This window comes from Mauremys reevesii, linkage group 5, assembly GCF_016161935.1.
Source record: "Mauremys reevesii isolate NIE-2019 linkage group 5, ASM1616193v1, whole genome shotgun sequence".
NCBI lineage: Eukaryota > Metazoa > Chordata > Testudines > Geoemydidae > Mauremys > Mauremys reevesii.
In genome coordinates, this window is record NC_052627.1 from 27,328,942 (window position 1) to 27,342,161 (window position 13,220).

At 44.1% G+C, this 13,220-nt stretch overlaps 1 protein-coding gene across 4 annotated transcripts in view; it reads right to left on the reverse strand.

Moving 5' to 3' along the window:
* Positions 1-788: 788 nt before the first annotated feature.
* STPG2 (sperm tail PG-rich repeat containing 2) overlaps positions 789-13,220 on the reverse strand; it is a 410,139-nt gene continuing 397,707 nt past the window's right edge. For 3 of the 4 annotated variants that reach the window (XM_039541569.1, XM_039541574.1, XM_039541571.1), the window contains 2 exons: positions 3,782-3,932; positions 789-1,070 (listed from right to left, as the gene is read on the reverse strand). In XM_039541569.1, the coding sequence (XP_039397503.1) occupies positions 3,795-3,932 (138 nt within the window). In that variant the 3' untranslated portion in view covers positions 789-1,070; positions 3,782-3,794. Of the gene's footprint in view, positions 1,071-1,147; positions 1,856-3,781; positions 3,933-13,220 lie in introns of those variants that run through there. The other variant, XM_039541570.1, reaches the window with a different exon arrangement.

Below are 13,220 nucleotides of genomic sequence, written 5' to 3' on the forward strand. Positions count from 1 at the left end.
CTCGGCAACTGATAAGAAGGAGTAACTAAAAAATGAACAAAAGGTCCAGTCATGTCCCCTTGATCCATGCACAGAGGAGAGTCCATGTGTAGATTTGTCCCAGGCCATGTAGTGGCATGAATAGGAATCATCTTCTTCCACACCACGATCCCCTCTGTTCCTACACCAGCAGAGACCCCTCCTCTGCAGGTTCAGGGACCTGCATGTGGACAGAGGGCAGGGCAGAATATACATCCTTTCCCCTTCTCAACCACATGGGCCATCCAATCAGCAGTAAAGCACTCTGAGATTGAACAGCCCCCTCCGTCTCCAGCGGCAGATGCTAAGAAGAGAAACCTTGTCAGTACAGGTCAATCCAGAGGAGAATAGGTGGCAGCTGAGGAGCGGCAAAGGTACAGGGTCTCATGTGCAAGTCTCTGTATCTCATAGGATTCTCTGAGATCTGTGCATATCTTGAGGGATCTGTGAGGTTCAGGGACCAGTCTCTTCACTTCTTCACTTGGAAGAAGGGGGCAAATCTTTCACCCACTTACATATTCTGAGGAAAAACAGCCTTGAAGGGAGCCTCACCAATTTATCCTTCCCCCTTTCTATGTTTGTGGTGGGGGTTTCTGCCATATTGGCTCAATCAGGCTGTTGGTTAATTCATCCTGATGAGGACAGGCAACAAAAACTCAATCATCACCTTTATTTTTGTTTCACATGGCCTAGCGTTTTGTAGTTTGGTGCCTTCTCTGGTATCTGGCAAAGAGGAGAGTGGGGAGAAAAAAGACAAAAGGAAACAAATGTTTCATCTCATATTTTTATTTGCAGTTGTACTTTAAAAAGAGGACAGTCAGCGCTTCATGAGTTAAAGAACTGGAACAGATTCTGATAGTAGGAAAAAAGTACAGAGGAGGGGGAAATTAAATAAGATCTCTTGCAAGACCAGCTTTTCTATCTCTGTAGGTTATAAGAGCAAACGTTCCTTTGAGCAGCTGATGGAGGACATCATTAAAATGTAGGCACTCCTTTGGAAGAGAACTTTCAGCTTGATTTGGTCATTAATAGGCACTAATGCTGGATTATGCCTGTGTGAAACAGAAAAGAAGAAAAATCTGGTTCACTAAGTCTGACTCTCCTAAACCTTAATTAAAGGAATCCTTTCAAACATTCTCCAGCTTATTAGAAACATAAAATTCTATTGGGTCACGTTGCTTTAAGAGACGCATCACACTACACTAGGCAACTGATGAATCATAGCATGGGCTGTTTGGAGTATGCTGTGTGGATATATGTCTTCTTCATTTGCAATGTCTAGTCATGGTTGACTATCCAGTCCAAAAATAGTGCAGTGTATAGGCTGCCCTTTAAAATTTAGCTGCCACAAAATATGACTGCTGCACCATGTTCTATCTTGTAGGCACGCATGCAGTGTAGGAAGACTAGGGCTCAATGAACCATGGAAGTTTAGTTCACAAAGGGGATGATGAACCAAATCCTATGGTTTGGTTTGAAAGGTTGGAAGTGATTCAGGTTTGCTTGGATGTTTGGTTCTGATTAACTTGAACTGTCAAGGTGTTAATCCCATGGATAGCCCCCTTCCTCACCTACCACTGATGTCTCTTCTAACAAGCCCCAGGATCTCACTTTCTTTCCTAAGGTATCTTCAGAGGGTGAGGGGACCCTGGGATTGGTTAGCGAGAGAAAACAAGAAACCAGTTTGGGGGAAGGGAGGTGCACCAGCATGCCAGCTGTGCTAACTTCACCCCATGTTCACGGAACGTTTGTGGGCTAGTCACAGAAACAAAACTTGAATTCCCGTTTCAGTTTGAATCAGTCTGACATTGGATGGAGATATTTTGCACAGATGTTTCTATTAAGGAGAAGATGAGAGACAGTTCAGCATAGCCTGGTTCTGACAAAAAGAAGGAAAATCTCAGTTCTAACATTTGCTGTAACTAAGTACCCAAAGGAAATATTTTGAAACCCTGTTTAGATGAAGGGAAGATGCTTACATGACATCTTCTCTGTAATACGTCCAAACTCCACTGTTTAAAAGTACATCTGAAAGAATGCAGACCTAGGATTCTAGTAGGGTAGAGGCCTGACATACCCTGACATAGAACAGTGGATCTCAACTTTTTTTTTTCACAGACCACTTGAAAATTGCTGAAGGTCTTGGCGGACCACTCAAGGATCTTTCCAAATGGTGTTTGTACCATTAGCTAACTGTTGTAAAGCGCATTGGATAAAAGCGCTATATAAAAATAATAAACATTTTTTGTTCTACAAATAAAAGCACACAACTCATATTTTAATATCAGTAGTCTTATCTTTCTAATGCGATGGACGTGCCCTCTCTCCCCTGCCATGGCAGCCCCCAAGCTGGGGCTGAGAAGGAGCGGGGTCTCTCCTCCGCCACAGCAACCACAGAGCCGAGGCTGGGAAGGAGCGGGGTCTCTCCCCCGCCACAGCAACCACAGAGCCGAGGCTGGGAAGGAGCGGGGTCTCTCCCCCGCCACAGCAACCACAGAGCCAAGGCTGGGAAGGAGCGGGGTCTCTCCCCCGCCACAGCAACCACAGAGCCGAGGCTGGGAAGGAGCGGGGTCTCTCCCCCGCCACAGCAACCACAGAGCCAAAGCTGGGAAGGAGGGCCATCTCTCCCTGGAAGCCTCAGCCCTGGAGCTGGGGAAAGTCGCCTCTTTCTCTGGCCATCGCAGCCCTGCACATCCCAAATTCTCTCCACCTCGTTTTCTCACCCCACTGCCCCCTCCCACCTATCCCCTATTCCCCCTCACATACCCCAGGCATCTAATTAGTGGAGCCATGCCTGCACGGATCCAGTAGTTAGGTGGATGGCCCTTCATTCTCTTGTGTGCGGCCAATCAGGCACGCACCTTAGAGGGAACTATCCACGGACCACCTGAATGGAGCTCGCGGACTACTGGTGGTCCATGGACCACAGTTTGAGAACCTCTGCCTTAGAAGTTGTGCTTTTTAGTAAGCTAACAAAATATTGGATAACTTGTTAACAATAGGGTAAGAGACAAAGTCATAGTTCATTAACATATTGGAAGATAAAATAAAAGTCTATTTTAAATATAAAAAAATGCTGCTTTGTCTCAGGTACTGTCATGTGGTAGCATGGGTAAATGCTTACTTTTCAGTGGTGACCACTGTACATTTGCAGATATCTTTAAGTCAGATTTCTGAATTTTAACATTGTTTTATACTGAAGTTCACCTTTAATTTAGCAACTTGCCCATCAGAGTTCAATTATTTCTGTCTGACTTTGCAATAAAACCACAATCCATTATTGCAAAGTGATCACATTAACAGAGTACAATCCAGTGTTAGTATTAGGAGTTCATTGCTTCAGCTGATAAAGGACTTGAACTGTGGAAAAGCCTGCCACCTACATTTCATTTATGTGTAGTTTCCACAGTTTTCGCTAAAGAAGTTAGGGAAATATTTATTTGGGAAGTAGAAAGCTAATAAACTTTCCTTGCCATGCCTGGCACAATTATAATTTGATTTAACTACGAGTACAGCATTCCACTGTAACATTTATTCAAAAATTGCTATCTATCAACCCTCTTGAGTGCAAATATTAATATGGAGGGGAAAATTTGCAAATATATTACCAATTTCCTTTACTATGTGGAATAAAGAGACAGTCATTTCCCATATTAAATAAAGTTAAAATTAATATGTTTTGTAATTTTGAGACTATACTAGAAAATGTAACAACCTAATATGAACTCTTAAATCTTCTAGTAATATAGGTAAGCATATTCACCATTGACGAATTCCTAAGTAGACACACAAAGTGTGCCTGGGTGCACTGCCTCATATTTGCAAACAGTGTTGTCCATCTGAGTTGCAACAGGATTCTGTAAGGTAGCATTAAATGTTCTCTTCAGGACAGTGTCCTTAAACAATGAGCTTAGCTGTGGAGACATAAATATATGAATTTCAGTCAGATCAACAGTAAGCATACATGAGCAGAATTCTACAATAATCTTGCTTATATACTTCCTAGGAAAGAAAGATTCTGCTTGCCAGAAGAGACTGCTTCCTCCAATACAGGTTATACAAAGCTCTTGTATGGAAAAGGAGTCAACATTATCTACTACAGCTAAGAATACCTTATTACACTGTGACATTTTGAATTATTGAGCTATAAACAGTGCTGGAAACTGCAGGTGCTCAGAACCACTGAAAACCAGGCAAGTTATTTAGATGCCTACATATGCATGTAGGACCATAAGTTTAGGAACCTTTTTAAAAAATAATATGGGGCATGGTGATGGGAGTCTTAGTAGTATGAGTGAAGGGAAGGAGGAAAGAACAGAAAACAAGAGGGAAAGGAATGCGGTGTTTGGAGATTATTTTTTTCCAAGACAACAATCATTTACATTTGTGTTTCAGATTTTGTTTAGTTTTTACTCTTTTTTAAATTGTATTTATTTGTTAGCTATTTCATGATCAGTCACAGGGGTAAGAGTAGAGAAGCCAGCAAAGAGATTAACACATTTAAAGTAAATGCACTTTCTTAGGGTTTGGCTACACTTGCAGGTGTGCAGCACTGGCAGTTAAAGCTGTCTTCGTACAGCTGTGTAGGGAAAGCACTGCAGTGTGGCCACACTGACAGCTACCAGCGCTGCAGTGTGGCCACATTTGCAGCATTTGCAGCGGTGTTGGGAGTGATGCATTATGGGCAGCTATCCCACAGCGCACCTCTTCCCATTCTGGAGCCGTGGGTTGTGGGCGGAGGGTGCGGGTCATTCTGCTTCCTGTCCCCAACACCCCATGATGCATCGCTTCACATCCCAGCAATCCCTGTTTTTCCGTCCATGTTTGGCGCCATCTTGACTCTCTCAACGGTTTCTGTGCAGCGCGATTTCTGTGGGAAATGGAGCCCGAACTGCTGAGGAATATGCTGACGAGTCTCGCCAGCACATCACGTTTGGCAGTTGAGCTATTCCTTAAGATCCAAAATGATGAGGAGTCAGACAATGATAGCGAGTCGCATGATGTGTATGACACGAAATTGCTTGTGGCATTCACGGAAATGCTCAGCACCATAGAACGCCGCTTTTGGGCTCGGGAAACAAGCACTGAGTGGTGGGACCACATTGTCATGGAAGTCTGGGATGACGAGCAGTGGCTGCAGAACTTTCGGATGAGAAAAGCCACTTTCATGGGACTGTGTGAGGAGCTCGCCCCCACCCTGCGGCGCAAGGACACGAGATTGAGTGCTGCCCTGCCGGTGGAGAAGTGGGTGGCTATTGCAATCTGGAAGCTGGCAACTCCAGACAGCTACCGGTCGGTCGGGAACCAGTTTGGAGTGGGAAAGTTGACCATTGTAATCGTGTTGATGCAAGTTTGAGGGCCATTAATCGCATCCTGCTAAGAAGAACCGTGACTCTGGGGAACGTGCAGGACATTGTGGATGGCTTTGCACAAATGGGTTTGCCTAACTGTGGAGGGGCAATAGATGGGACGCATATTCCTATTCTGGCACCACCCCACCTGGCATCCGAGTACATTAATCGGAAGGGCTATTTCTCTATGGTTCTGCAGGCGCTTGTGGATCACTGTGGGTGTTTCATTGAGATTAACGCAGGCTGGCCTGGAAAGGTGCATGATGCACGCATCTTTCGGAACACTGGCCTCTTCAGGAAGCTGCAGGCCGGGACTTTTTTCCCAGACCGGAAGATCACAATAGGGGACGTTGAAATGCCCATTGTGATCCTTGGAGACCCCGCTTACCCCTTAATGCCGTGGCTCATGAAACCATATACAGGGAACCTTGACAGGTGCAAGGACCGGTTCAACTACAGGCTGAGCCGGTGCCGAATGACTGTGGAGTGTGCTATTGGCCATTTAAAGGGGCGCTGGGGATCTCTGTATGGGAAGCTAGACTTGGGGGGAAAGCAGCATCCCCGCGGTTATATCCGCGTGCTGTACCCTCCATAATATTTGTGAAGGGAAGGGTGAACGATTCAGTCAGGCATGGACCTCCGAGGTTCAACACCTGGAGGCTGAATTTGCACAGCCAGAGAGCAGGGCTACTAGAGAGGCCCAGCACAGGGCTGCAAGGATTAGGGATACCTTGAGGGAGGAATTTGAGGCTGAAAACCAACAGTAATGTTTGGTGCCTTGCACAGGAGTGAAGTGCAGTGGTTACAATGTTAGTAGGAGTCTGTGTTTCCTAAGCTGATTTGCAGTGCCTGTTTCTTTCCTGGGCTATGGTATCTTTGACTTTCTGCAATAATAAAGACTGTTTTCAAAGCCAAGGATTCATTTATTGGAAAGAAAATTACTTTATTGACAGACACACAACTTTTTGGGAACCTAAAAGGGCAGGGGGTGGGGTGGGGAACTGTACAGTCACAGGTTTGAATATGTCCTATCTTGAGTGCTGTGCAATGACTGCTGCACATCAGGATGGCTATACTGCATGGTGATGGAGGTTGAGTGCAGAGGGTAAGCGTTATAATTCTCAGGGCTGGTTGGTGAATGTACAGGTGTTGGAGGCAGCTGGTGGTGGTAAGAACCTGGATGCTGGGGAAGGGGGTTTTGAGCTGACATTGGGGCACAAGGGAAAGAGCTTTGGGACCGGGGGTGGGGGCAGGCGGGCACGGCGGTGCTCTGCCTGCATGGCTATGAGCGCCTGGATAGAGTCCACTTGGCGCGCCAGGATGCTTATCAGCTGCTTTGTGCTTTTCTTCCTGTCCGCTGCGTTTTTCTGGCAGATCCTGCTTTCCCTTTCCCTTTCCCTCCAGTCCTGCACTTTTTGATTTTCTGTGACAGAGTGTTGCATAACTGCTTGCAGCATGTCTTCTTTGCTTTTTTGCGGCTTCTTCCGGAGGTTTTGTAGTCTTTGAGACGTTGATAATACGGGCAGCTGAGATCTCAAGGTTGCTTCTGTAAAGGCAAAAAATGCAACACTTAACAGAGGCAGCATTGTTTATACCAGACAGTTATTCCCACACAGTTAAGGAGTGTAACAGTCTTCACAATTGCATAATTTTCCCATCCCAAAGAGAGTGCACATAACCCATGGGAGCCCCAAAATGGAGAGTAAGGGGGACTGATTGCTTCAAGGCTCTACTGTCCTCGGGGTTTCTGTGCGTTGGGGAAAGCAAACAGCTGCAGGGGGCACCTACACTGAACACTATCCCAACATTTTCCACAGGAGTTGATCCTGGAAGATATCTCGCTGCTGCGGGTCACCTGGGAAGCGCGGGAGGGTCTTCTACAGCAATGTGGATTCCGCCCTGGCCCCTATGCAGCTTCCCTGTGTGCAGCAATGGTCCCCCCACCCCTCGTGGCACAGTGGCGTGGACGCGTTAGCCTCACTGGGACAAGGACCACAGTGGCTCTCCCAATAAATTTGCGCAAGCGCATTGCCCACGCTCTGGCTGAAACTTTTGAAGAGATTACCGAGGCCGATTACCGCGACGTGATAGACCACATCAATACACTATTCCGCATCTAGGCATGCATGCATGCAGCCCTAACCCTCCCTCCTCTTCCAAAAAATTTCCATCATGAAAATAAAAGCCGCTTACCGGGAACCCGCTCCTCTTTTTGTCCTCCACCAAGTACTGGCTGCTGCGACTGGCTACCTTCCTCCTGGCTTGAGAAGAGCTCCTGGCTGCATGCCTCCAGGGACTCCGGAGTGTCTCCCCCCACCACAGTACCCTCACTCTCGCTTTCCTCCTCCTCCTCCTCCCCCCGCTATGAAGTGTCCATTGTGGTCCTTGGAGTGGTGGTGGGGTCACCCCCAAGTATCGCGTCCAGCTTTTTGTAAAAACGGCAGGTCATGGGGGCAGCGCCGGAACAGCGGTTTCCCTCGCGGGCTTTGCAATAGGCACTCCGCAGCTCCTTCACTTTAACCCTGCACTGCAGCGCGTCCCGGTCATGGCCCCTTTCCAACATGGCCCTTGATATCTGCCCATAGGTATCGTAATTCCCATGGCTGGAGCACAGCTGGGACTGCACAGCTTCCTCCCCCCAAACACTGATGAGGTCCAGCAACTCGCCATTGCTCCATGCTAGGGATTGTTTGCCACGTGGAGCCATGGTCACCTGGAAAGATTCACTGACTGCACTCCACACCTGGCTGAGCAAACAGGAAGTGGATTTTTAAAATTCCCGGGGCATTTAAAGGGCAGGTCACCTGAGGCCAGGGCAGTAGAGTTCGAACTGATGAGCAGAGTGGCTGAACAGGCATTCTGGGATACCTCCAAATACCTCTGGAGGCCAATAACAGCGCTTTTGGTGGCCACACTGGCGGAGCAGCGCTGCATCACCAGCGCTGAAGTCGTTATTCCCCAGGCAGAGGTGGAATACATGCAGCACTGTAGCCAGGGAGATACAGCGCTGTATGTGCCTTGCAAGTGTGGACGGTGAGTGAGTTGCAGTGCTGCAACTCTTCAGTGTAGCCAAGCCCTTAGGCTTAAAATACAAAAATAAAACCATTTTGGAGACTGCTGACACACAGGTCTTTTAGGGAGTCTTGACTACTTTTTAGTAGCTGGATGTCCTGGCTATTTGCAAAATATAGAATTGAGCTATGGACTGGACTTATGAATATCACATCCCCACCATCTTGAAAGGCTCCCTTCTCATGATGATCCTCCCTTTGGAAATTTACAGCTGAATGCAGTCCATCAACAACCCCTGATGCATTGATCAGAGAGGGCTGCTGGAAAGTGATATTGTTTGAGGTCCTCTTTCCCCTACAGTCGCTGAGTCTGCTGTGCTTTTTCCGCATTTTTAAGCCCCATCCTTTTCGACATTCTTAAGCCTCAGGCAGTCATGGGACCTCAAGACAATCTTGTGAACTGAACTCACGTCAGCAGGCTGTGCAGCATCTAGGTTGCGAGGTGGCCCATTCAAGACCAATGACCTTAACTGATTCACATTTCCACTCAGTACACACCCACATCACCCAGGTCGGCAAAGAAAGGAAGTCGATGTGTCTGACCTTCAGAAAAGAAGGAGAGATTTTACTGAAACCAACCCTAACTTTACAGAACAAATAAAAAGAGCCTCATTAGAATGTTTCTGGAGAACCTCCTCAACCCAGAAAGAGGAAACAAACCGTTATATCATGACAAGGGTAGAAAGAAGTTTGTTATCCTTTTGGCACTTTTCAAACTTGATCTGCTTGCAGAAACACATAAGAAAGTCCAGAATTATCCTCTCCGGAACTGTATGTGAGTGCTAAGGTCTTGATCCTGGAAGGTGGTAAATGCCGACTCTCAGTAATATAGGGCAGAACATGCTTTATAGGATTTCCCCCCCTCCATATTTATTTCTCACGGGCAGCCAACTTCACAAGGAGTTTTATTAAGGTCCATCAGCAGTTAGAATACATTTGTATTTTAGTCTGATATCAAAGTATCTGTGATGACAGCATAATTCAGATGTCCCCGAAAGAATACAGAAATTTATGTTTATTTAAGATGTAGTTTATATTCATTTCTTTTTATTTACTTTAAAATGGAAATTTCCCTACTTATAAAGTATGAACTTTTCAACATATTTTAATTTCCATGACAATTCAGTCATTAGCACCGCTGCAGAGAGTATCAATAAAGGTGCCCATTATGGTCATTTTTGCTACGTGAACACTTGTCCACTAGCAACTGGGACTAAGATCAGAAACTCATTTTACATAGGCCACTGAACAACCATTAGATGATAATGACTTTTAGTCACTACCAACCTGAGTCAGATAGGAGCTGGTGACCTGGAGGTAAAAGGCCCTAGGTCACATTACCAGTCCTTTGATCCTTCCTGCTCCCAAAAATAGCCAGTTCCAATCTCTACTTTTTACTGGTCCTTAACCACTGGATATGCATAATAGAACTAGCCTTAAATGATCACAGATTTATTTATCATGCAACAACTCTCATATGAAATCTCAACTGACTGCTAAGTGAAGTATTAAAAGAATTCAGTGTTGGCACAAAAGCTGTTAGAAGCAAAAAAAGATCATGCTTAAGAGGTTTTTCTTTAATCCATAAAAAATGTCTGCATTAAGTAAAAAACGAAAACTAAAAAAATAAATAAAAACAATATGGATTATATTTTTAAATCCCCAAAGACAAAAGATGGCAAACATCCCTCTGAATGAAAGGAAGAGATTTGGTTAATGTTGTTTTTCAGCCTCTGATCAAAGAACAGTATCATTTTTTGTTGGAAAAGTGACAGAGGTTTCTTCTAGCATTTCTCAATCCTAGAAGATTTCCCATAGAAATACAGAAAAAACTCTTATCTCTTTCTTTGATACTTTTAATATATCTTGCTTTAACTCTCAGGCCATAATTAAAAATCATACTATACACACATCTGAGATGCATTGTGAAGTTGATCGCTTCCATCACCCAAGACATATATTTATTATATGACACTGTCATCATGTCTTTAGGAAATAATTATTGGGCTGCGACATAGTTAATGAGCCAGAACACTAAAATAACTAAGACCCGGTGAATTTGACTAATTAATTAATCAATCAAAACCAAGTAAACATTATATTATAACCTCACATCCTGTATGTATCAGCTATATAATTCACAATTTTCATCAGACACTCAGATTGTTCCTTTACTGTAAACCATAAAAAAAGTATATAAACTAAATGAAAAATGGACTTGCTAATGACTTGATTAAGGATGGAGCTACTCAGTACTTGGCTCAGCAGAATTCATACAAGTATTCTTTATCACGTAGGTGGTCCTTTTGAACTATGTCTTCAAGCCACCAGGGCCTGATGAAATACACCCTAGAATACTCAAGGAGCTGACTGAGGAGATATCTGAGCCATTAGTGATTATCTTCAAAAACTCATGGAAGATGGGAGAGATTCCAGAGGACTGGAAAAGGACAAATATGGTGCCAATCTATAAAAAGGGCAATAAGGACAACCTGGTGAATTACAAACCAGTCATCTTAACTTCAGTACCTGTAAAGATAATGGAGAAAATAATCAAGCAATCAGTTTGCAAACACCTAGAAGATAAAAGTGGTAACAAAAACAGTCAGCATGGATTTGTCAAGAACAAATTGTGTATTCAAACCTACCTAATAGTTTTCTTTGACAGGTTAACAAGCCTTGTGAATATGAGGGACATGGTAGATGTGGTATACCTTGACTTCAGTAAGGCTTTTGATAAAGTCTTGCATGACCTTCTCATAAATAAACTAGGGAAATACAACCTAGATGGAGCTACTGTAAGATGGGTGCATAACTGGATGGAAAAACGGTCCCAGTAGTTATCAGTGGTTCATAGTCAATCTGGAAGGGCATATTAAGTGGGGTCCTGCAGGGATCATTCCTGGATCCGGTTCTGTTCAATATCTTCATCGATTATTTAGATAATAGCAGGTGGAATATACTTACTAAGGTTGCAAATTATACAAAGCTGAGAGGGGTTGCAAGTGCTTTGGAGGATACAATTAATATTCAAAATGATCTGTACAAACTGGAGAAATGGTCTGACGCATATAGGATGAAATTCAATAAGGACAAATGCAAAGAACTCCACTTAGGATGGAACAAACCAATTGTACATATACAAAATAGGAAATTACTGCCTAGGAAGGAGTACTGCAGAAAGGGATCTGGGGACTATAGTGGATCACAAGCTAAATATGACACAACAGTGTAACACTGTTTCAAAAAAAGTTAACATCATTTTGGGCTATATTAGCAAGAGTGTTATAGGCAAGACGTGAGAAGTAACTCTTCTTGTTCTACTTCATGCTGATAAGGCCTTATCTGGAGTCATGTGTCCAGTTCTGGGCATAACATTTCAGGAAAGACGTGGACAAATTGGAGAAAATCCAGAGGAGAGCAACAAAAATTATTAAAGGTCTAGAAAACATTATAAGAACATAAGAACGGCTGTACCGGGTCAGACCAAAGGTCCATCTAGCCTCGTATCCTGTCTACCGACAGTGGCCAGTGCCAGGTGCCCCAGAGGGAGTGAACCTAACAGGCAATGATCAAGTGATCTCTCTCTCCTGCCATCCATTTCCACCCTCTGACAAACAGAGGTTAGGGACACCATTCCTTACCCATCCTGGCTAATAGCCATTAATGGACTTAACCACCATGAATTTATCCAGTTCTCTTTTAAACACTGTTATAGTCCTAGCCTTCACAACCTCCTCAGGTAAGGAGTTCCACAAGTTGACTGTGTGCTGTGTGAAGAAGAACTTCCTATTTGTTTTAAACCTGCTGCCTATTAATTTCATTTGGTGACCCCTAGTTCTTGTATTATGGGAATTACTAAATAACTTTTCCTTATCCACTTTCTCCACATCACTCATGATTTTATATACCTCTATCATATCCCCCCTTAGTCTCCTCTTTTCCAAGCTGAAGAGTCCTAGCCCTAGCCTCTCCTCATATGGGAACCATTCCAAACCCCTAATCATTTTAGTTGCCCTTTTCTGAACCTTTTCTAGTGCCAGTACATCTTTTTTGAGATGAGGAGACCACATCTGTACGCAGTATTCGAGATGTGGGCATACCATCGATTTATATAAGGGCAATCTATGAGGAAAGATGGAAAACATTGAGTTTGTTTAATCTGGAGAAGAGAAAACTAAGGGAGAACATGACAGTTTTCAAGTACATCAAAGGTTGTTAGAAGGAAGAGGATGAAATTTTGTTTTTGTTAAGCTCTAAGGATAGGACAAGAGGCAATGGGCTTAAATTGCAGCAAGGAAGATTTAAGTTGGACATTGGGAACTTTGTCACTGAAAGGGTAGTTAAGCACTTGAGTGAACTGCCTACAGAGTTGTGGAATCTCTGTCACTGGAAGTTTTTAAGAGCAGGTAGATAGACACCTGTCAGAAATGGTCTAGTTATTACATAGTCCGGCCTTGAGTGCAGGGGACTGAACTAGATGACCGTCTGAAGTCCCTTCCAGTCCTGCAGTTCTATGATTCTGTGACTGCAGGACCACCCATACCAATAAAGGTTTGCAGGATCAGGATCAGGCTTGGTAAAATTGAGTTAATTCAAATGCATATGGGCATCCCACTGTTCAGGTGTTTTACATTTCTGTAATTACTAATGCGCAATATCACAAAATATTTTATGCATAAAGATGACAATAAATTAAGGAGAAAAGGATCACTTTGAGGTGAAATTTCAAGGGAGGAAGTAATTCTTTGTCTTGGAGGGAAGGAAAGACAGAGATTAT